Source organism: Loxodonta africana, chromosome 12 (genome assembly GCF_030014295.1).
Source record: "Loxodonta africana isolate mLoxAfr1 chromosome 12, mLoxAfr1.hap2, whole genome shotgun sequence".
Taxonomy (NCBI): domain Eukaryota; kingdom Metazoa; phylum Chordata; class Mammalia; order Proboscidea; family Elephantidae; genus Loxodonta; species Loxodonta africana.
Window position 1 is genome coordinate 66,292,767 of NC_087353.1, and position 25,219 is coordinate 66,317,985.

General features: G+C 43.5%; 1 protein-coding gene across 17 annotated transcripts in view; it reads left to right on the forward strand.

Moving 5' to 3' along the window:
- The window catches only part of SNX29 (sorting nexin 29), a 662,332-nt gene that overhangs the window by 124,316 nt on the left and 512,797 nt on the right, over nt 1-25,219 (forward strand). For 14 of the 17 annotated variants that reach the window (XR_002787578.2, XR_010323633.1, XR_010323635.1 and 11 more), the window contains exons 5-8: nt 14,694-14,874; nt 18,549-18,619; nt 20,184-20,432; nt 23,677-24,052. Coding sequence is in view for 12 of the 17 variants with exons in the window: in XM_064295605.1 (XP_064151675.1) it covers nt 14,694-14,874; nt 18,549-18,619; nt 20,184-20,432; nt 23,677-24,052 (877 nt within the window). In the remaining 5 variants the exon portion in view is untranslated. The remainder of the gene's footprint in view (nt 1-14,693; nt 14,875-18,548; nt 18,620-20,183; nt 20,433-23,676; nt 24,053-25,219) is intronic. The other 3 variants (XM_023557345.2, XM_023557344.2, XM_023557342.2) reach the window with 2 other exon arrangements.

A 25,219-nucleotide genomic window follows, 5' to 3' on the forward strand; every position in this document is an offset into this window, starting at 1 on the left:
CCTCAGGCCTCTGAGCTTATAGTTCCACCATCACGCATTTTAATGGTGTAACAGCCTTGGCTGTGTGTCAGGCTCCAGGGTCTTCAATGATAGTGCTAATACTAATAATGGCGTTAATGCTTACGGTGTACTTAGGGGCAGCCCCACACTTTGTTAGTTTTTTATACCCATGAACTCATTCAGTCCTCACCACAGCTCTATGTAGTGGTGACAACAACAACAACAACCCAAACTTGTTGCCATCAAGTCGATTCCAACTCATAGTGACCTTATAGGACAGAGTAGAACTGCACGATAGGGTTTCCAAGGCTGGAATCCTTATGGAAACAGCCAGATCTGTCTCCTGTGGAACAGCTGGTGGGTTTGAACTGCTGATCTGTCAGTTAGCAGCCTGAGCTCTTAACCAAGGTACCACCAGGGCTCCTTATGGGGTAGTAGGTACCTTTATTGTCCTCACTGTACAGGTGAGGAAACTGTTACAGAACTGTCACAAGCGATGTGCTTTAGACCTGAACCTTGAATGGTGTCATATTGTATAAAAACATCCATGTTCTTCTCCTCCCTCCAAGTTTTAACGAACAAGTTCTTGCAGACCATGCTTGTGGCTGTGGCCCCAGGGTCCTGAATCTTTCTTATTATTGCGATAGTGTCACAGTCACTGCTGAGCAAAATATGTTATCTTTGGACAGTTCCCTTCCTTTCACAGCTAAAAACCAGACCTCGTTGTGTTTGCTGAGGTGTCTGGAAATTCCTTAGCTTTTCCCCCTCCCACATGTTGGTGTAACTTTCTTTTCCTTCAGCCCTTCAACAGACCTTTGACTCCTGTTGCTCATTTTCAGAACTGGATGTGGTTCCTGTTGGGGTCTGGGGACAGCTGCGAGAGGGATTCCTGTCACTGTTGATTTTTCTTCTGTGCTCCGGGGCCCCTCCTTTAAAAGCCAGGGAAGTCAGGAGCCAGCTCAGAGAAGAGCCAGCACCCAGGGTCTCAGTCCTAGCAGAAGTCTCTGCCTTGGTATCTGGGATACCAGCCTAGAGTGTGTCTCAATGGCTTCTTATTCCTGTGATGCTCCCCTCATCATCTGCAGGGAGGTGGCTTATGCTATGGACTGGTTGATGAGGGAGTCATTAAGCTTTCCCCAGAGCCCCAGTAGGCTTGCTGGGCCCTCCTATTTCTTTTCGTTTCTGTCTTACTGCCTCATGGGGGTGCTGCTTTAGAGAAACTGGTATGAAGTAACCCATATGCACTTGGTCTGCTTCCATTTGGGCCAAGGGCAGCTGCTGGGCATGGCAGAGGCAACCCTGGCTTTGGAGTCAGATGAGGAGGGTACGTCTTATACCACCTTGGGAAAGCTCCCTCCCCTGAGCCTCAGTTGTTTTCAGCTGTGACTGGAGGTCTTGTATCAGTCTGGAGGGTTGTCACGAGGACTCATGTGAAGCACCAGCTTTAGTTCATTAAAAAAAAAAATAAATAAAAAAAAAATTTTTTTTCTTTAGTTCATAGCAACTAATAAATGTTTAACTGTTAACTCTCCTCTCCCCAACACCTCTTTAACTTTTAACCTCTTTCTCCACCTCAGCCACCCTTAAGACTCTGACCTTTGGGCCATTAAAGAATGGCCCTTTCTGTTCCCATCCAGACTGGCTTTCCTGTCTTTTTGTTCCTTGCCCCTAATAATCGGAGAAGCACCACTGTGTTTGGAAAGTGTCTCCAGCATTTGTGTTCTTGCCACTTCTCTCTGTCTCAGCGTGAGTTGTACACCCGAACCCCCAAAAGACTGACAGCCACACAGAGGCTCAGGCTCTGGTTTCTGCTGACAAGGATGTGCTGGTGGCCTCCCAGCCAACTGGAAACAGCTTAGCTCTGGAGTGGCTGCCAAGGGCTTCTGCCATCAGTGTCGGAGGTGTTAATTAACCATTCACTGCATGCAAGAGAGTGCTTCGCTGATCAAAGCCCCTTTCTTTTTGTTGAATGTTTGATTAAAAACCTCAGAGGGAAAGGGCAGGTGGGTTTTTAACGGAAAATTGGGAAAGATCATTGATCTAATGGCTTCTTGAGAATGTTGTTAAAGCCACGGGAATGACCGTTTCTGATGGAAAGAAGAAAAAGAAACCTGAAGAGGATTAGATGGGAAGGAGCATGGCTTGTGCCCCTTGTCCCTGCTGGTTGCTGGGCAGGCACTTGACGTAGTGTGGTGGCTAAGATCTCAGGCCCCGGAGTGAGATCACTGGGGCTGCCATCCCTGCTCAGTGACTTGTCACACAGGAGCTCCCTGGGACATCCCCTCTCTGAGTTTCCTCTTCCTCTTGTATAAAATAAGAGTAATAATAGCACCCGCATCTCAGGGTTGTGGTGAGGGTTTGTTGAAAAAGTGTCTGCAAAGCTCTCAGTCCAGGCCCTGTACAGAGTTGCATGTGCTGGTACTTGATGATGATCACACAGCAACAACTTTCTAGACTACACGATGGTGTCCTTATTTATTGGATGATGAAACTGAGGCTCAAAAAGTTAATAAGTTGCCCAAGTTTCACAGCTGGTAAATGGCAGAGCTGAGAATTTCAATGCAGGTCAAACTGACCCCAAATTTCTGCTGCTTCTCCCTACTCTGCCTCTGGCAGTGGGCTGAATGCCCATTATTGCTCCTCTGTAGACCGCTGTAGCTCAGTTAACTAAATTGAAAGTGACAGAAGAGAATAAATAATGATGAATTAATCCACAAGGCTGTTGCATTAGCTGTTTACAGATGAGGAACTCCACCCTTTAATGAGAGACAAGCTGGACTTCAAAGTAATGACAGTGAACAAAATGTTAGTGCTGAAAATAACAATACAGCAGAGAATATTGAATGTCTACAGGGGCATGGTTGCCTTTGATCCTTTGGGGTTAGGGTGCATGTAGGGCCGAGTTTGGAAACTGGTGCCTCTATATGATGTGCTTAAAAAAAATAGTGCCAACATTTACACACTATGAGATTTCATGTTGAAATGTAGATTTGTAGCTTTTCTTCAACTGGGAGATCTGTGACTCTGGGCTTGTGTTTGCACTGGTGACTTTGACTGGAGCTGAATACTGCTGCCCTCTGTGGACAGGACAGACATGCTCTAGTTAACCACAGTCTCCACCTCTCCTGTCATTTGAGATAGAGGGTTGGTTGCCATCGTTACATTTATACTGCTGTTTTTCTGTTGTTGAAATCAAGAGGAAAATACTTCTTGTCTCTACATGTTGATGTTTTACTTTGTTTTTGGGGGGACCATGGTCCAGGGTAAGTGAAATAGTTTTTCGAACATGTTAAATTTGTGACAACTCACATTAAGAATTCCCATTGTTACCTTTCTGGGTACTGAATGAGGGCAATGATGTGTTTTTTTTAACCTAAATTTTATTGATTTATTCAGACAGATAAATGCACAGATCATACATGCACAGCTCATTGAATTATTACAGAGTGAATCCACTCATGTTATTACCATGTAGGATTAAGAAATAGAATGTGGCCAGCACCCCTTGTCCTCTTCTAGTTACTTTGCCTCAAGTCCTCCTCAAAGGTAGTGACTCCTCTGGCTTCTCACAGCATGGATTAGTTTTGTGTGATTTTGAAGGTCACCCACTACATTCTCTTCCATGTCTGGCTTCTCTCGCTCAACAACTCTGTTGTTGCATGTGTCAGTAGGGCATTCATCTTCATTGATGTTTATTATTTTACAGCTTATCCATTTTACTACTGATGGCAATTGGGTAGCTTGCAGTTTGGGACTGTTGTAAATAAGGCTGCTATGACTGTTCTTATATGTGTGTTTTGGTGAGTGTGTGTATATATATATATATATAGATACACATGTATATATACATATACATGTATGTATGTGTGTGTGTGTATGTATATATATATATGCATTTCAGTTGGGTATATATCTGGGAGTGGAATTGTTGAGTCATAGGATATGTATATGCTGAACTTTAGTAGAAACTGGATGGAGTTCACATTTCCATCAGCAGTTTATGAGAGTTGTGGTTCCTTGCCAATACTTGGTATCGTCCTAAAGGCTGTGTAGTGGTCTGTCATTGCATTTCAGTTGTCATTTCCTGATGACATGATGTTGTACCTGTTTTCATATGCTGTTGGCCATTCATAATATCCTCTTTGGTGAAGTGACTGTTCAAATCTTTTACCTATTTTTCTGTTGGGTTGCTGTCTCTGTCTTATTGATTTGTAGGAATTCTTTATATATTCTAGATATGAATTCTTCCTAGGATACATGCATTATAAACATTTTTCCATTCTGTAACTTATCTTTTCACTCCCTTAATGATGTCTTTTGATTAACAGGAGTACTTAATTTTAGTCCAATTTATCAGTCTTCTTAATTGTTGCCACTTTTATGTTCTGTTAAAGAATTTTTTACCTTTTCCAAGGTCCTGCAGATACTCTATGTTGATTTTCTAGTTTTGGTTTACCTTTCATTCTGAGATCTATAATTTACCTGGAATTTATTTTTATGTGTGATGTGATGTAGAGGGCCAGTGTTTCTTCTGTGTAGATATCCAATTGACCAGCACCATTTATTGATTACTCTTTCTAAACTAAGTACCACTTTTGTCATAAATCAGGCATCCATATATTTTTAGGTCTTTTTGTGGACTTTCTACTGTGTTCTGTTGGTCTGTTTTTGTGCCAGTAGCACATTGCTTTAATTACTGTATTTTTATGAAAAATCTTTGTACCTGGTAAGTGTAAGTTCTTCAATTTTATTCTCCTTCAAGATAGTTTTGGCTGTTCTTGGCTTTTTTCATTTCCACATGTAATTTTGAATTATATTGTCAATTTCCACACCAAAAAAAAAAAAAACTTGCTGGGATTTTGGTTGGGATTCCATTGAATCAGTAGATGAATTTGGGAAGAATTCACATATTTACAATACTGAGTATTTCAATCCAGGAACATGATATATGCCTCCTTTATTTAAGCCCTTTCTAATATCTCTCAAAAATGTTTTGTAGGTTTCTGTGAACATCTTTTGTTAGATTTGTCTTAATATATTTGTGGTTTTTGATGTTATAGTTTTTAAAAAATATTTTCATTTTCCGATAGTTTTTTGGTGGTAAACAGAAGTGCTGTTGCTTTTTGTATATTGACTATGGATCCAATGACCTTATTAAGTTTACTAGTTAATTCTAATAGTTTATCTGTAGATTCTTCTGGACCGTTTAAGTATGTAATAACGTTTTTTTTGGGGGCAAAGAACGAGTTTTATTTCTTCCTTTCCAAATTTTACAATTCTTTTTTCTTGCCCTATCACTCTCTTTAGGACCTCTAGTACATTGTTGAACAGCAGTGGAAATACAGACATCCTTGTTGTATTCCTGATCTCAGAGGAAAAGCTCAACTAGATTAAGAGAGTTCTTTTCTTTTTCTATTTCTGGTGGCTGAGGTTTTTTTTTTATCATGAATGGATATCGAATTTTATCAAGTGCTTGTTCTGCATCTGTTGTGACTGAATTCGCGTTAAACCAACTTGCATTCCTAGGATAAAGCCAACTTGGTAATGATGCAGTGTTCTTCTTATGTATTGTTGGATTTGATTTTGAGATTTCTGCATCTATATGAGCTGTTAGGTACAAGTGGCTTGCAATCGGCTGCTACACTAAAGGTTGGTGGTTCAAACCCACCCAGTGACTCCACAGAAGAAAGGCCTGGTGAGCTGCTTCCGTAAAGATTACAGTAAAAAAAAACTCCATGGAGCAGTTCTGTTGTGTAACACGAGGGATCACTGTGAGTTGGGGCCAACTTGAGGCTGCTAGCAGCAATTCTTCCATTTAAAGAAATATGTTAATTGCATACAATTTCCTGCAGAAATAGAAAGAAAAAACAAAAATGTATACACACACATTTATTCTCTTGAACTGAACAAGGCTTGCATCAGCACACATTGTACAATCTTGCAAATTACACAGATAATGAAAAAGGTTCCTTGTTCGTAAATGCAACTAATATTTGATGTTTGTAGGAAGGTTTTGTAATTATAGAATTAGTTTTTTTTTAATAGATGTAGCACTGTTCAGGTTTTCTATTTCTTCGTGTGTGTTTTAAGTTTTTTTTTTTTGAGGTCTATGTCTATTCCTTCTGAATTTTTACGTTTTTTTGCATGTAATTGTTTATAATATCCAATTCTCTTCATGGCAGATTTCCGGGCTTTTCTTCTGAGGCAACCCTGGGTGGGTTTAAACTGCCAACCTTTTGGTTAGTAGTCCAATGCTTAACTCTTCATGCCATCCAGGGACTCTAACCTTGATAAGGGTGATACTTTCCTCAGAAAGAAAAGAGGGATAGGGTCTATTGTAATAGTGAAGGAGGAGGCAACTATAATAGGAAGAACACTTAGACCATAAGGTCAGCAAGTATCTCAAGAATCAGGGAAAAAGGGCTTTTCTTCTATAGAGACTGAGAGTAAACAAGAGTAAACAAGGCTAGAAAAAACCAAAATGTGGCAAAGTAGGATGAGAGGGTGATTTGATCCGATAGTAAATCAGAATGTTTATACTGAGGCCAGCCCGTTCTCCAGGAGGGGGTTAATCCTTAGGCTGAGGCTGGGCCTAAGTTCAGGGACTTGGGGGAAGGAGAGAAGCTTAACCAAAGTTTGGTGAATAAACGCTTTGTTTCTGATTGTTCAGTGTGTTCATTTACTCATTTATGAGGCAAGGAATGGAAATTTGGGGGGGTCTATGCCTGATCTGAGGAGCCCTGGTGGTCAGGCTCTCAGCTACTTAACCGAAAGGTTGACAGTTTGAACTCACTTTCTTGGTAGGAAAAAGATGTGGCAATCTCCCCCCATAAAAATTTCAGCCTTGGAAACCCTATGTGGCAGTTCTACCCTGTCCTATAGGGTCTCTGTGAGTCGGAATCGACTTGATGGCAACGAGTTTTGTTTTTTTTTTTTTTTGGTGCCTGGCCTTTTCACAGGCAAACAAGGTGCCGTCTGTGAGTCTTTATCTAAGTCTTATGGTAAGGGTGGTTATTTGTAGCAGGCCCTTTTCATGAACACAGAGGATGGAAGAATTCTTTAACCATCACTGTTTTCCAGGTAAAATTCAACATTATCACCTATTAGATTTGGGACTGAGTTGACACTCCTTGTCATGGCTTCCAAGGTCTGGCCCCTCCTAGCATCCTGGATTTCTCCTTTTCCTCCCTACTTAACATACACCCACGGCTCACATGCAGCTGACAGGTAAAACCTTGCCACACTTCTATCCAGTTGGTAAAGAAATGATGACTGAGTCCCATGTGTTTTTCTTCCCATGGCCCCTCCCTTGAGACCCCTGGAACCTTTCCATAATTCAGCAACTAAACTGTTAATGCCTGAATCATGTTAACTGGGGAAAGGGGCCTTCCAGAACACTTCCTTCTGATTGGTCTGTGCCATCAGTTCTTAAATCCTAAATTTTGAATAGCATTCTTGGTTTCTGCTGTCCCCAAGTCTGGAAGTACCCTTTGTTCTTTCCCTTCTACCACCCTCCTCCCTTCCCCTCTAAACTCTGACTGCCTGAACGTCTGTTCTCTTGAAGTTTCAGAGTTCATTCCAAAAGCCAATGGTGAGCTCCCCACCCAGTTCAGGTAATGTACCCCTCTTATGGCCCCAAATCTATCTCTCATCAAACCTGTGGCACTACCTGTCTCCTGTCTCTCTCTTGAAGGTCAGGGACCTGTATCCATCCTCATTCATCTTAGTAGCTCCTCTGTACTGGAAGGTACCTGGCCACCTGCTGAGTTGTTGTTCTTGTTAATAATATAAAAATATTATTAAAAATATTATTAGTTACCGTTAAATTGGTTCTGACCCATAGTGACCCTATTCACAACAGAATGAAGTGCTGCCCAGTCCTGCACCATCCTCACTATTGTTGCTGTGTTTGAATCCATTGTTGCAGCCACTTTGTCAGTCCATCTCATTGAGGGTCTTCCTCTATTTCACTCACCCTCTACTTTCCCAAGCATGAAGTCCTTCTCCAGGGAGTGGTCCCTCCTATAACATGTCTAAAGTACATGAGACCAAGTCTCATCACCCTCACTTCTAAGGAGCATTCTGGCTCTGCTTTTTCCAATATAGATTTTCTTTACTCTTCTGGCAGGCCATGGTATATTCAGTATTCCTCGCCAACACCGTAATTCAAAGGCATCAACTCTTCTTAGATCTTCCTTATTCACTGTCCAGCTTTAGCATGCATATGAGGTGATTGAAATACCATGGCTTGGATCGGGAGCACCTTAGTCATCAAAGTGACACCTTTGCTTTTTAACACTTGGAAGAGGTCTTTTGCAGCAGATTTGCCCAGTGCAATTGTCGTTTGATTTCTTGACTGCAGCTTCCACGGGGTTGATTGTGGATTCAAGTAAAATGAAATCCTTGACCATGTCAGTATTTTCTCCGTAGAGGCCATCGAAGGACTGTGTTCAAAATAACGGCTCGAGAACCCTGACTTAGGGCATGCGGCTCATTCTCCTGTGAGGCCTAGCATTCACTGCGCTGTGTGTCTGGCTTCACAGTCAGTTGCAGGCAGGTGGAATTAATACAGCCCACATAGTACAATGAGAGAAACCGACTTCCTTCATTCTCTCTGGGGATTTCTGAAGGAGGTTGGTTGCATTTAACTCAACCAAAGCAGACTTTATATTTTGCTTCACTGGGTCACCTAGGGTAACAGTGTCATTTCTTTAGAAAGTTAATTTTGGAGAAGCTGCATGTGCTAGGAGAATACTGGGCCATCTTTTTGATTGTGAGGGGAAGTCCACTCCCCACCCTACCAGCCCTGTAAAGGGTTTCAGTTCCTTCTCTGCTGAGTTCATGGACATGCAAATCAGCTACTTCTGGTGAAGGAGACCTTGGAAGAATGTCTGCTGAAGGTGCAGAGACAAGACCTCCCATTTCTGCCTTGTAGCTGGGCTTTTCCAGATTGCGGGGTGGGGGGTGGTGATTGGAATGTGGGAGCATCTGTATTCCTCCAGGTCTCAGACTGGCATGTGGAAGAACTTGTTTGGCCTTTTCCTCTTGGAAGAGTCGATAGCGTATGTGGCCAGTTCTGCAGTTCGCCTGCCTAAAATCATTCTCCTTTTCTTCTGTGGCTTAACAGACCTTGATTTTGTCTGGGCTATTGTATGACCTTCTCTAGGCAGTGGATCATGAGTGACGAAGGCAGTCTTGACATTTGTTCTCCACTTTCTCTACTCCCTTGTGGTTTTCTGGAATTCCTTAAATGCCTAATAAAAGGGGCAACAGAGCTGGCTTTATCGCCTCCTCTTTCTTCCTGTTCTTGTTGCAAAGGTGATGCCCAGAGTTGTGATACTCATCTGTGATGAGGAGGTGAAGATCAAGAAAATTGGAGATTCTGGCTCTGAGGGAGCCTGTGAACCAGCTGCCTACCTCCAGAGTAATTATGGGAGGAAAATAAACCTGTCTTTGCTTACCAGGTGCCCATCTCCTGGTGGTGGGTTTGTTTCTTGTTGGGCGACGCCTGGTTTTTGTTTTTGAGTAGTGCATTTCACACTGATTGAGGATGCATCTCTGCACGGCTCTGGAGGACATCACTGCACAGGGCCTGGCGTGTAGTCGGCCCTCGATAAATGGTCGTGGGAGGATTGAAGAATATTCCGTGTCTCACTGCGTTAGGCCTGCTCTAGCTGCAAGGGACAGCAACCCTCTCACATGGACTTAGCACAAAAGGATATTTATTGACTCAAATAACTGGGAAATCTAGAGGTTGGGCTGGATTCAGGGACTCAGTGTTCCCCCAGATCTGCCTCTTTCTCATCACGGCTTCTCTCTGGAGGTGTCTTTCCCAGGTGGGCTCTCTCTTCCTGATGGGGAGAATGGCTCCAAGCAGCCCCAGGTTTACATGATTCTTAGAGTTCCTAGTTCTAGAAAAGGGTCGGCAGACTCTTCCTGTAAATGGCCAGGTAGTAAGTATTTTAGGCCTTGTGGGCTATAAGATCTCTGTAGCAATTACTCAGCTCTGGCATTATAACTTAAGAGCAGCCACAAACAACATGTAAACAATTGGGTGTGGCTGTGTTCCAGGAAAACTATATTTACAAGAACAGGTGGCAGGCCCCATCTAGAAGAAGAGAGGTCCTCTCTTCCAGTGGTTCAGGTAGAGTTTGTGGGAGGACCCTATGGTCTAGGGCTGGGACTAGGGTGAGGCAAGTGAGGCACTTGCTTTGTGTACAAAATTTAGAGGAGTGTCAAAAAACTCAACAATCAAAGTAAATATTTTCATACAGTGTTTTAAAAAATCAAAATTAATACCAAATAACAAACAAAAAAACAAAAAACCCATGAACAGAACATCAGAATGTTAAAGACACGATCTGACAGGGCTGGGATCAGAGTGAGAGGAGTGAGGTGAGTCAGGGAGGCCAGCGCTGTTGTGGTCAGGTGATCGCCCAGCCTGCTTATGGGGAGGTCAGGGTAGTGCTGGAGGTGGCTTTACCAGGGAAGCCAATGGACCACGTCTCACATAGGAAGTAGGTTACTACTACCTGAAGGAAGGGGAAGGGATGCTGTTTGCCTGCCTCAGTGCCTTGGCTTGTGGGTCAAGTGTAATATGCTATTAATAACTTTTTCATTGAGCACCAACTACACACTAACACTCAAAACCAAACCCACTGGCGTTGAGTTGGTTCCGACTCATAGTGACCCCATAGCGTTTTCAAGGCTGTAAATCTCTACAGAAGCAGACTGCCACATTTTTCTCTTGCGAAGTCATTGATGGTTTTGAACCACTGACCTTTTGGTTAGCAGTCGATTACCTTAACCACTTCACCACCAGGGCTTCTTAACTATAACCAGGTATGTTAATAATAATAATTATAGCTAGCATTTATTGACTGCATGTATTTATTGGAAGCACTTGACATGTATTCTTACATTCTCACTTTTCCTCATAGCAAACCTTAGAGGTAGGTACTGTTATCTCCATTTTACAGATGAGGAAAATAGAGGGCAAAATAAGTTGCCCAGAGTCATACAATGCCTGAACTAGACTTTGAGCCATGGTTTTTGTCCTCTTTGTGGTCTCCAGAGTATGAATTCTGGGCATTGATGGAGGTTGAGGCCTATTAGAAACGTAAAAAGCTCTGTGCTATTTGTGGTCCTCTACTAACGAATACCCTTGGGGAGCTTGATGCAACACTCCCTTCCTGCTTCCTGGCTCCAGTTCTTGTTGGCCATTGGTTTTCAGTGGTTCAGAGAACCAGAAGCCCTTGCCCACCTTTGGAATTAGCCCTGCGTATCGAAGCACTAAGATATCGGCGTATATTCCTAAATTAAATTATGGACACTCTGTGCATTAAGTGGCAGGTGAGCTTTACTTTAAATAGACCACATTAATTCTGGCAGTGGAAGCAGAGCCCTTACTGGGGAGTTCTTATCATCATCAACATCGCTCTGACAAGCTTTAGAAGGATTCTGCAGCAGTAAGCAATTTGGGAAATTGAAATGTGGAAACACTGTGAAGTGTTCCGTGTGCATTCAAGGTCAAAGGGAGGTGACTGCATCTTTCCAGAAAGACAGGCTGCAGGTGAGAGTCACTTGGTTGGAAATGCGATGGATCTACAGATGGTTTGGTGCATTTCAAAATAAGTTATTGACTGGCTAGCCGGGGTGTTGTTCTGGCCAGACTCCCCAGGTCCTGGCTTTTGAGCGAGGCAGACAGTGGAAAGAAGACTGCTATGCCATTGTGACAGGCTGATCCCATGGGCTGGGCAGGGGATTAGTTTGGTATTTAGGGATTGAGACAGAGGAGAGTCCTGGGTAAGTTGCCCTGTTGGTGTTTTTTTAGTCATTCTTGGGAATCTTGTTCTAAGTGATTGCAAAGATTTCCTTGATCCACAGGTATACACATATGCACACACACTCATATGCACATATATTTGTTGTTCGGTGCCATGGAGTCGATTTTGACTCATAGCAAACCCAGGTGACGGAGCAGAACAGTCCCATAGGGTTTTCTAGGCTGTAATCTTTACGTGAGCAGATCACCAGGTCTTTTCTTCCACGGAGCCACTGGTGAGTTTGAACCTCCAACTTTTGGGCTACTAAGTGAGTGCTTAACCATTGTGCCACCAGGACTCCTTGCATATACATTTAGGGGATGTTAACCAAAAAGGGAAAAGAGAAAAGAACGCAGCTCTTTTATAAGAAGGTACTTACTAAGGAAGCAGTGGGTGGTCATCATGGGCTGAGCATTGTGCTCAGCATTTCACATCCCTTTCCTCCAATCAGCCACAAATTTTGGGAGATTTTGAACTTTTGGGTTTGTTTTATAGGAAAACAACCCAAGGCCCAGTACGGTTGAGTGATTTACCCGGGATCATTCCGTTGAACTATCTTTGCCTGCTGGTCCTGTCCACCAGATAGGAAGCTTCTCTGGGACCAGTCCGTATTGTGTCTACCTGAGTATATCGTCGCCTCACCCAGTTCCTGGCTCACAGTAAGCAGTGTGTCAGTGCTAGTTGACTTGAAATATTACACTAGTTTCTGCTGAGTTGATTCCAACTTGTGGCGACCCCACATGCATCAGAGTGGAACTGTGCTCCGTAGGGTTTTCGATGGCGAATTTTTGGAAATAGATCACCAGGCCTTTCTTCTGAGGTGCCTCCGAATGGACTTAGACCTCCAACCTTTTGGTGAGCAGCCAAGCATGTTAGCTGTTTGTACCACCCAGGGACTGAGGTTATCAGCCTGGTGTCCAGTTTATGGAGATGTGTATGTAATATATATGCATCCTTTGGAAGGAAGGCTCAAAGATTTTGTCATATTCTCGGAAGCATCTGTTTAGCTTTTGGATTGGAGCCCTGGTCCGAGAGCTGAGACTTCCCTTTTTCTGTCCTGTAATATTAAGCAGTTGTGAACATGATCATTTTGAAGGTAGAGCCCTCTCCAGAACCGCAAGAGAAGAAATTTGTGTTACTTTAAACCATCAATTTTGTGGAACTTTATTATAGCGATCATAGGAAACTCATACATTACAGTGTGTATGTGTGTATGTGTAATTTGCAAGGCAAAGTGATTTAGTGGTTTGGAGTTAGACAGCTTTGAGATCCTGACCACTCTACTGCTTATTAACTGTGTGTCACTGGGTGAGTTACTTCGCTCGCCTGACCTGGGCCCTTTCTTTAACATAGAGGTAGCGTTGGTTGTTGTGAGGACTGAGGTCATGTGTACAGGGTTCTTGCAGTGGCTGGCACATAGTTAAAGCTCAGTAGGTAGGTGTTACTGTTGCTGCCATTACTGCTGACTGCATGGAAACGTGTTGATGTGCCAATGATGGGTGAGGAAAATTGATCACAAAATTATGTGTGCATTAGAATTCCAGCTATGTGAAAAACTGTGTGCATGAGGATCAAAAAGGCAGGCTGTGAAGAGATGCAAGAAGTTGTAAGAATGACTATTTTATGGGTGAAAATAAACTAAAACTTTCCCTTAAGGCCTTAAATATGTTGTTATCTTCAGACCTAGTAATTCAGCATATGGAGGTCTCTTCTAAGGAAGTAAAAATGAGGACAATTTTTTTTGTGCAAGGATGTTCATTGCTGTGTACAGGGAAAATTGGTATTATGTCATGTTTCCAGAGTATTTTAAAAAAAAAAAAAACCTGTTGCCATGAGTTGTTTCTGACTCATAGCGACCCTATAGGAACTGTCCTGTAAGGTTTCCAAGGAGTGGCTAGTGGATTCAGACTGCTGATGTTTTGGACAGCAGCTGTGCTCTTAACTACTGTGCTACCAGGGATAAAAAAAAAAAAACACAAAAAACCCAGTAGATAGAAGTATTTAAATTATACTGGGAAGCCATCATAATAATGTCTTCAAAGACCTTTGAATGTTATAGAAATAAATGTTCATAATCTGGACAAGAAAGCAACCAATATGTACAACTACACACATGCACGCGCGCACATATACATGCAGGCACATACATACACACTGTGATGTATTAGTTTCCTATTGCTGCTATACCGAATTACTACAAAATCGATGACTTAAAATAATACAGATTTCTTTTTTTACTGTGTGGAGGCCAAAAGCCCCAAGTGAGTTTCACTTGGAAGAGCTGCTTCCTTTTGGAAGCTCCAGGGCAGAATCCATTTCCTGCCTTTCCCAGTTTCTGGTGGCTGCTGGCATTCCTTGGCTGTGGCCACGTCACTCTGATCTATGCTTCTCTGGCCACATAGCCTTCTCTTCTTCTCTGTCAAATTTCCCTCTGCCTTTCTCTTATAAAAACACTTGTGATGATGTTGGGTACACAGGGATAATCCAGGATAATCTCCCCTTTTCAAGGTCCTTCATCACACCTGCAAAGTTTTCTTTTGCCATGCGCAGTGACCTTCACTCGTGCCAGGGATTAGGGTGTGGACATTTCTTGGGGCCATTATTCAGCTTACACAGATGTCAATTTTATAAAAAAAAATTTTTTTTTTCAGTGAAAAAGACTAGAAGGAAATCCTTAAATGTTAACAGAGGTCACCTCTGGATAACAGGTTTTGGGGTCATTTTTATTTTGAATATCCTGTATCTTGTGCCTTTTCTGTGCTAAGCAGGCAACTCTTTAAACCCTCCAACACACCTAGGGAATGCAACTCTAAAGCTGCTGTGCGTCCCAGGCCTGAGTGACACACACCTGTCCCTGTCTTTTCTCAGAGCCTGTGTTCTGGTACTATGTGAAGGAGGTCCTGAGCAAGCATGAGCTGCAGCGCTTCTACGCCCTGCGCCACATCGCCTCGGATGTGGGCCGCGGCCGTGCCTGGCTGCGCTGCGCCCTCAATGAGCACTCACTGGAGCGCTACCTGCACATGCTCCTGGCCGACCGCGGCAGGCTCAGGTACTGGGGCTGGGCTGGGCTGGGGCCCTGGGAGGAGGAGGTGCAGCAGGTGGTTCAGATCTAGACTCTGGCTCAGCCTGCCTGGCTCTGCATCCCAGCCCCTCCACCTGGGGTGAGCAAGTTCCCCCTGACAACCTCCTTTTGTTCAGCTGTGTTGTGGGGATGGTTGGTAAGAGAATAAATGTGAGAATGCTTGCAAAGGGCTCAGCATGGCATCTGCATACAGCCGGCACTCAATAAATGTTTGTTATTATTACGGCTGGAGGCGGGGAAAGAGCTATTGTTTCAGGACACAACCTGCTCTTCAGTTCTCTGGAAGTTTAATTTGAGCTTCTTTCAGATTCAGAGTTTCTTCCTCTTTAGATGTTGGGGGCTTAGTGCCAGTTTCGTGTTCTGTTTTTTCTTGTGTGCTGCGTTCTTTATAGTTGCTTCTGTTTTCTGAGGTGGTTGTTGTTGTTAGGTGCCGTTGAGTTGGCTCCAACTCATAACGACTCTGTGTACAACAATGAATTGTTGCTGCGCTTGAGTCCATTGTTGTAGCCACTGGGTTAGTCCATCTCCTTGAGGGTCTTCCTCTTTTTCGCTGACCCTCTACCAAGCGTGATGTCCTTCTCCAGGGACTGGTCCCTTCTCATAACATGTCCAAAGTACGTGAGATGAAGTCTGTCCATCTTTACTTCCAAGGAACACTCTGGCTGTACTTCTTCCAAGACAGACTTGTTTGGTGCTTCTGGCAGTCAATGGTATATTCAGTGGTCTTAGCCAACATGCAGTTCAAATGCATCAATTCTTCTTCTGTCTTCTTTTTGATTGTGCTGCTTTCACATGCATAATGAGGTGATTGAAAATACCGTGGCTTGGGTCGGGCACACCTTAGTTCTTAAAGTGACATCTTCTCTTTTTAACACTTTACAGAGGTCTTCTGCAACAGATTTGCCCAATGCAATACGTTGTTTGATTTCTTGACTACTGTTTCCATGGGCATTGATTTTGGACCCAAGTAAAATGAAAATTTCTGAGGTTAATCAATCCCAAATTGACTTAAAAAAAAGATTTAAGCTGAGGAAAGAAGTCATTTGTTGTTATTTATTTATTTTACTATTTATTATGCTTTCTTGATCATAAGCATACTGTTCACTGTGTCAATTAGTGTAGGCCAAGCTAAGGATCCCTGGGTGGCACAGATGGTTAAGTACCTGACTATTAGCCGAAAGGTTGGTGGATTGAGCTCACCCAGAGGCACCTTGGAAGGCAGGCCTGGCGATCTGCTTCTGAAGACCTTATGAGCAGTTCTCCTCTGCACACTTGGGTTGCCATGAGTTGGAATGGATGGCAACTAACAACAACATAGTCCAGGTTATGCTGCATTAACAGACACCACCAAAGCCTCAGTGGTTTGAGACAAGTTTATTTCTGCCTCGTGATACATGCCTGTCATGGGTGAGCAGGGGCGTTCTCATTTCTGGGACCCAGGCTGATGGAAGCTCCATCCCTACATATCCGTTCATGTTTGCCAAGGTAGGAGCTGGAGGTAGTGTTGAGCTAAGCACTGGCTCTTAAAGATGCTGGTTGCGGTGATGCTTCACTTTACTCACATTTCGTTGGCCGATGCAAACCATGTGACCACACGCAAGTTCAGTGGGGTACTCATGGCCGTTGAGTGGGTTCTAACTAATAGCAACCCTGTAAGCTTTATGGAAGCAGACTGCCACATCTTTCTCCCACGGAGCAGCCGTTGAGTTTGGATCACAGGCCTTTCAGTTAGTAGTCAAGAGCTTAGCTACTGTGCCACCAGGGCTCCTTGTTCAGCAGGGTAGGGAGGTATAATTATCCACAGTGAAAGGAGGAGTTCACTGAATATGAGACAGTGATCCTATAGTCACCCACATTCACGTGAAACACATGAAAATGCTGTTGAACTTACTGGGGTGGGGGGCGGATAACTTAAATCACTCATAACATATACAAAATTAACTCTGCTGCCATGCCAGTCTGTTTCTTTCCTGCCACTTTTCCTGTACTCCTGATGTTTATGATCTCTCTCTCTCATTGGCTCTGGCACTTTTTCCTCTGAGAATGGTGGACTAGACATGTTGTTTTGTGTCTCCTGGAGATGGTGCTCACCTTGCTGTGGTCCTCAACAGTGAAAGTTCATTTAATTCAGTACGCTGGCATTTAACTGGTACCTCAGTGCGTCCAGTGATTTCGTATCTTTCACTCCCTGGCACCAGTCTCCTCTTGTTTCTTCTTCTGCTGCCTGTAGTCATGTCTCTCGCAGTAATTAGTCACATGTTCTGGGACTGTGCACCAGGGCTCTTAAAAACACCCCAAAGTTCTCCCTTGAAGATTTATGTCTTGTTGACTGGGATGCCTTGTCTAGCTGTTCTGTACTCCTGCAAGCCCAGAATGGAACGGATGTGGAGCCAGGGTGGTCCACACTGACTGAACCTGTGTGCCGCGTCGGGTCTGAGTTGGGAGGCCGAGAATGTCTGTCTCTCCTGAGCGCTGCCCAGCTTTAGTGAAGAACATAACTCCTGTTCCTTGAAATGAGTTTTTGTGAAGGTTTTTCCAGCAGAGCATTTGCAAGTAGCTCAGAGTTGCACACTCATCCTCACAGCTGGATGTACCAGTGGGGCAGCTGAAGTGAATCAGACCCTTAGAATCAAGGTGAATTCACCTGAACTACTACTTCCTTAATTGATGTGGGGTAGCCAAATTTATTTGTTATGACTCCATGTAAAACCGGCTCAGATTTTGAAAGAATCAGGTTTATGGTTGAAATGCCATCTTGAACATGCGGTTTGTGCTTCCACTGGCATTTTCCTGGGTAAATTTATTGAAAATTTTGTGTTTCTTCTCTCCTCCTATGATCTTGTATTCACTCTAGCAGATGATTTTTCCAGCCTCTCACTGGACTACAGCTCCCTCCTCACTGACTTTCCTTTAGTGAAATTGAGCTTTGACTCCGTGAATTTAAAATTCCATGACCTGGCAGGAAAATCATGGAGTGGAAACTATTTGGTGTTACTGCCTGGCATTGAGTCATAATAAAGAGCTGGGGAACTGGACTCTGAAGACCTGCTTTTGCATCCTGGTTGTGCCACTGACTGGCCAGATGACCTAGGGCAGACCCTACAGGCTTCTTTGAACACCTCCTCCTGCTGATTAGATTTGTGGGGCCACTTAGCCCTTCCCAGGGATAGCTTGGGCTTCCTGGTCTCCAGCCCAAGCAGGTTTTAATAGGTGGATTGAGCCATGGAGTGCTATAATTTATTTCTGAAATTGTTTGTTCTTGTTTTAACCAAAGCAAGAGATCCCTGTTGTCCAGCTTGGATTTCCTGGTCTGTCTCCTGGAGACATTGCTTGAGTGTAACTCGTCCCTCTGTTTGTCCCTTCTACTTTGTCACTTCATAACTACTGCATTTATGTATTGTACCTATTTCAGTACTCTAAAGTTTGGGGTCTCAGGGGACCAAAGAGGAAGTCGTAGGTTAGATGCTTTCAATCCTTTGTTTATAACCAGAAGTTTCAACAGCAGAGACCTCAGATATACCAAATCCGCTGTGAGATGACCAGGCATGGATTTTCCATGGAGCCATGTAACTGAATTGTCTGGCTGATGGACTCAGAGAACCATTATTCAGAACTTTCCCTCCCTCTCTTTCAATTTGCAGCACTTTTTACGAAGACTGGTCTTTTGTGATGGATGAAGAGAGGTCTAGCATGCTCCCTACCATGGCAGCTGGTAAGCCTGGCCAAAGCCAGGAGTGACGGGTCCTGGGAAGCGCACAGTGAGCAGAGGAGGCAGGCTGTGAATTATAGCTCCAAAGAGTGTTTTCATTTTGCCTGTCTCTGACTGACTTACGAGTCACTCATCATTGTCCTTCCTTTATGGCTTTGAGCTTTCTTTGACTCCCTTTATCTGGTGTTCGATAACCTGGCAGGGAATTGGAGGCAGCAGACCTGCCCTTGACTCCTTGTTTTACTCTTCACTGGCTGGGTGACCTTGGGTAGGTACCTAAGCTATCTCAGCTTTCCTGTCCTCTTCTGTTAGGTGCAAATCCTGATGTCTCAGCAGTCACCTTTATAGGGCTTACGAGAGTATCATATGTGACAAAGAAACGTGTATGTGATTTGTAAGTGTGAAAGCCCTGGTTGATGTGGTGGGTTCTTAAATTGTTTATCATTTCACTCTCACCCAAAGTGTGAGAAATGGGAATAACTGGACAAAAGTGAGCAACTCGCCTCTTTCTCCCAAATCCTTTTATTGGCTTTCTCCCCCTTTTTTCCTGAAAGTTTAGACGAAGGCCCACCAGTCATGTTAATCTTGTCTGTTGATGAGAAAAAGTCAGGGTTTGACCATGATTTCCTCAGTAAGCCATTGGATGGCAGTGCAAGTTTTTACCTAAGGGGATGAGGATGATGATGATGACGACGACACATGTTTTGATTGCTTATTGAGCTGAATGTTTTTTGGTAGGTGATTGTCTTTAATACTTACAACCCTGTGAGGAAGATGCTGTTGTCCCCGTTTTCCAAATGAGGAAACTAAAGCTCAGAGAAGTTGTAAGTCTCTAGATCAAGGTCTTGTAGTTAGTAAGTAGTGGTGTTGGGAGTCAACCCCAGGCAATCTGACCCCGCGGAGGTAAGCTATGACCTCCTGTTAATTGACTCCTCCCATAGGTAAGGAGAGGCACCTCCATTTGGATAGATTTGACCGTGTGATAGCTGTGTGTATTGACCCCAGTTTTGCGGTTTTGTTGAAGCTTTTTTTTTTTTTTTTTTAAATAATGTGTTTTCAGTGAAGGCTTACACAGCAGTTTAGGTTCCCAGTCAACAATTTCTATACAAGTTGTTCAGTGACATTGGTTACATTCTTCACAATGTTTGAACATTCTTATTATTTCCATTCTGGTTGTTATATTTCCATTAATCTAGTTTCCCTGCCCCCTTACCATCTCATCTTGGTTTTAAAGTAATTGTTGACAGTTGGTCTCATACAGGTGATTTTTTAAAGGATCACAGTACTTACGGGTGATACTCTTTTTTTTTTTTTTTTAAACCAATTTGTAATTTAGCTACAAGGTAACCTCAGGGGTTAGTTTCTGTTCAAGATTTAAAGAGTATCTCAGGGCAATAGTCTCAGGGAGTCTTCTAGTCTCAACCAGTCCAGTAGGTATGTTTTTATTTTTTAGGGTTGTCGAGGGTTTTTCATAGATGTTTAAGCTCAGCGTCTGTCGCTTGTATATTGTGCTGGAGGTGTGATGGCTCAGCAGTAAGCACTCCAGATGTTTCCTTCTTTTTGGCAGGTCTGAACTCCATACTCTTTGCAATTAACATCGACAACAAGGATTTAAACGGGCAGAGTAAGTTTGCTCCTACCGTCTCAGACCTCTTAAAGGAATCAACGCAGAATGTGACCTCCTTGCTGAAGGAATCCACGCAAGGAGTGAGCAGCCTTCTCAGGGAGATCACAGCATCCTCTGCTGTCTCCATCCTCATCAAATCAGACCAGGAGACTGACCCCCTGCCTGTCCTGTCCAGGAACGTCAGTGTCGGTGAGCAGGAATGGGTTGGAGGGGGAGAGCAGAGAGGGCTTGATGAAAGGACAGCAGACCGTGCTGTGGTGGGCACACCTTGTCATCTTACTTAAGGTCACTGTCCACTTCCATATGTGCTGCTGGGGTGAAATATGATGCACTTACATTTTCAGTTACTGTTGTATTTATTTTTACTTAGCCTTATTCACTCCAAAAGGGACCTGAGAGCCTTATCTAGATGTGGAAAAGGTAATAGAGTAGAAAAACAAATAGCTAAAGGAGTTTGAATCCACCCAGAGGTGGTTTGGAAGAAAGGCCTGGAGATCTAGTTCCTGCAGCCACTGAAAACCCTGTGGAACATGGTTCTACTCTGACATATGCAGGGTCGCCATGAGTCAGGGTCAAGTCCACAGCAACTTTTTTTTTGTTGTTGTTGTTTAAATGAGAGCAAACTGAAAATGAAGGTGTGATAGTCACATAAAACCATCAGAGCTTGGACCTGCATTCATTTATTTATTCCTTCACTCATCCGCTCATTCATTCATTTGTTGTTTTTTTTGTGCTAGGCACAAAATAAGAGAAATGGCTAACTTTTAGCCTGTAGTCTCCTTTGGGATGGGTGGGGGTAGACAAATTGTGTAAACAGTTACCCTCATGATAAATGGAATGAAAGCCAAGCATAGGATGCTGCTAAGAATGTATACTATTGGGCTTGCTTCTGTTGGGTGTGGGGTCTACGTTGAGGCCTGAGGGAAGGTGAGGGAGTTGGCCAGTATTAACTCTAGGCTGTGGGGAAGCAAAAGAAAATTGGTTCAGTTAAGATTAATTTTGTGAGAAAGTTACAATACTTCTGGAACCTTCTGGAACCTCCAGAATGTTGCTGCAGCAAGATTGAAAATTTTGGATTTAAGAACTTAGTCCTAGTATCCCCAGATCCCTTAGACAAGACGGTCATCATGGCCATCCCTTTGGCATTATTAACGATGGTGAGCACTCAGAATTCTGTGGACCTGATGGGGGCTCTGGGTACATACTGGCCCTTTGTACCTTACCTGTGTTCTAGAACAGGCAGCCCGAATAAATGGCATAGGAACATGATTGTTGAGAGCTTTGTGTAACAGAGACACAGAAATTTGTATCCTCAAAGTAGCGTGGTTCCCGTCCATGTTTAGAAGTCTGCTTTTGAAATTATCTCAGAGCTGTGGTACCTAGTGGAGCACCACCTTGTCAAACCTTGATCAGGATCAATTGGAGTTTTTGGAATCAGCTTATAGTGTCTCACACCTGAGTGTGATGACTAAGATGAGTCAGTAAGCTGGCTCATCTCAGCACTGGTCACTAAATCTTGATTTCTGCTTCAGTTAGCCTTTGTGGTGCTACAAAGGATGTAGTGGCTTAAAACAACGACGACTTATTATATTTTATAATTCTGTGGGCTGGTGGGGTATTTCTTCTGCTGGCTTCACTTGAGCTCATTCATCTGGCTGCATTCAACTGGCAGCTGAGCTGGGAGATCCCAAATGGCCTCACCCGTGTCTGGAATTGGTGTTGGCTGTTGGCTGGGTTGGAAACCCTGGGGCCTTAGTGGTTAAGAGTTTGGCTGCCAACCAAAAGGTCAGCAGTTCATATCCACCAGGCACTCCTTGGAAATTCTATGGGGCAGTTCTGTTCTATCCTGTAGGGTTGCTGTGAGTCAGAACCAACTTGATGGTAGTGGGTTTTTTTAATGGGTAGATTGGCTGCGTGTCTCAGTTATCCTACTCATGACCTCTTGTCCTCCATTAAGCTAGACCAGCTTCCCTACGTGGTGGTCTCAGGGCAGCTTTCTAAGAGGGCAAAGGGAGAAGCTGCAGAATCTCCTAAGGCCTGGGCTCTAGAACTCACACGCTGTTACTTCTGCCACCTTCTACTGGTTAGAGCAGGGAATGAGGCCAGCCCAGATTCAAGAGGGAAGGGAAATAGACTCTACCTCTACAAGGGAGAGGCAGCAAAGTCACATTGCAAAGGGGCATCCTACTGGGATGGGAGGAATTTATGGCCATGAAGCAATTGACTGAGGGCTGTGGTGGTTTAGTGGTAGAATTCTTGCCTTCCATGTGGGAGACCTGGGTTCAATTCCTAGCCAGTGTACCTCAAACACAGCCACCATTCACCTATCAGTGGAGGCTTGTATGTTGCTGTGATGCTGAACAGGTTTCAGTGGAGCTTCCAGACTTAGACAGATTAGGAAGAAATGAGATCTCTATGGATCACAATGGTCTGATTCCACTGTGCATGGGGTTGTCATGAGTTGGGGTCTGACTTGATGGCAGTTAACAACAACAGACAATTGACCACAGCCTTCAAACTGGTTTTCTTGGTCTCGTGTACTAGTCACGGGAGAATTTTCCAAAGTGGAAAAATGAAAATCATTTCAGTAATGGTAGCATCCTTTGAATCAAACTAACTAATTAAAAGGGATCATTTTTTAAAATTAATTTTGTTGTTGAGGATATACACAGCAAAACATAGACCAATTCCATAGTTTCTACATGTACAATTCAGTGACATTGATTACATTCTTCGAATTGTGCAGCCATTCTCACCCTCCTTTTCTGAGTTGTTCCTGCTCTAGTAACATAAACTCACTGCCTCCTAAGCTTCCTGTCTTTCGAGTTGCTGTTCTCAGTTCCCATATAGATATTTCTTAAAAGAGCATAATGTTCAAGGTAGACTTTTTTTTTTTAGTTAAGCTATAGTTTGGTTATAAGAAGACTTCAGGGGATATTTTTAGTTTAAGGTTTAAAGATATCTCAGGGCGATCGTTTCAGGGGTTCATCCAGCCTCCATGGCTCCAGGAAGTCTGGAGTCTATACGCATTTGAAATTTTGTTCTGCATTTTCCCCCTTTTGATCAGGATTCCTCTGTCAAATCCTTTATGAAAATGCTCGTTAACGGTAGCTAGGCACCATCCACTTCTGGTCTCAGGGCAAAAGAGGCAATTGTTCATGGAGGCAATTAGCCACAACTTTAAAAGGAATAATTTCAAGGTATGCTTTATGGCATATTTTGTAAAAATCAGAAGCAGAGGCCCACATCCATTTTGCTCAGTCTTCTATAGACTGATTTTTTCCAAGGATTTAAAAAAAAAAGAACTGAATTTATCTTACAGCTTACTTCTCAATAGAATAGTAGGAGATTTTCCACAATCTGGAGGCAATATGGTGTGCTCATCCCTTTATTAAAATTGCTTTTTATTGTTCCGTGTGTTTTCTTTTCCTAGATGCCAAATGTAAAAAAGAACGGAAGAAGAAAAAGAAGGTGACCAACATTATCTCATTTGATGACGAGGAAGATGAGCAGAACTCTGCTGACGTGTTCCCAAAGATCCCTGCGGCGGGGGAGAGCTCGGAGGACAACTCCGACCGCTCCTCAGCCAACATCGTGACGGCCTTCGAAAGCTCCTTTGGGCCAAACTCCAACGGAAGCCAGAGCAGCAGCTCATGGAAAATTGACTCTCTGTCTTTGAATGGGGAGTTTGGGTACCAGAAGCTTGATGTGAAAAGCATCGATGACGAAGATGTGGATGAAAACGAGGACGATGTGTACGGAAACATGCCGGGAAGGAAGTGCACGGGCCACTCAGAGTCGCCTGAGAAGTGAGTTCTACTTCAGCTTTCAATAAAGAATGTTAGACATCAACTGTTTTCTCTCTACAGTATTAGGTGGAAAAAAACCAAAAGTGCAAGTTTTAGATTCAGTTAGGGGATCATCATTTTTCAGGTGTCTTGATTTAGGAGGAAGAAGTATTAGTTTGTTATTCCGAGACCTAAGAAGAAGAAAAAAAAAAAAAAATTTTTTTTTTTTTAAGAAGAGGGGATGAGAGTGTATTTGAAGGTAACCAATACAAAGTTAAGAGCCCTGGTGGTGCAGTGGTTAAGTGCTCAGCTGCTAACTGAAAGGTCGGAGGTTCCAACCCACCAGCCATTCTGTGGGAGGGCAATCTGCTCTTGTAAAGGTTGCAGCCTAGGAGACCCTGTGGGGCAGTTTTACTTTACCCTGTAGGGTCGATGTGAGTTGGAATTGACTCTAGGGCACGCAACAACAGTAACAGCAATTATAAAGTTAACGTCAAGGTGTGTGCCTTGAAATCTTGCTTTTTATATACACCTTTCATTTTGTTGCCTGGGTTCCTCTTGCATCTTTGACTTGCCACTACCGTAGGAAACTCAGGAGAAAGGCAGGGTTACCCTAGAGAGGAGAGGCGGCGGGCAGTTTCTGTTCATTTCAAAGGGGTGTGAGCAAGTGGTAATTTGCCTGCACTTGCTGCTATAACACTTGTGTTGCTCTAGATTTCTACCTGTGGGAGGGGCTTGAGGCACTTGAAGGCATAAAGCAGAAAAGCGGAGTTAAGAGCTTGGATCTGGGAGTCAAGACAACCTGAGTTCTCCTTTTTTAGCCAGGTGGCTTCTGTTGGGTGAGTTACTTTACCTCCCCAAGACCTGGGGAGAGGAGCTGCACCAACTGTAGGGTTGTTGCTGACTTGGTAGGGTTGTTGCTGACTTGGTGGGGTTGTTGCTGACTTGGTGGGGTTGTTGCTGACTTGGTGGGGTTGTTGCTGACTTGGTGGGGTTGTTGCTGACTTGGTGGGGTTGTTGCTGACTTGGTAGGGCTGTTTCGAGTCACTGAAGCCACTGTAATTCTTAGTCTTATGGCTGGATAAGCTGGTTACGTTATCACTTACGCTTTATAGTGCACACCACCATCCTAATCATGGCTGATTTCAAAACCCAGCCCATTAAAATATAAAATGAACGCACCAAAAT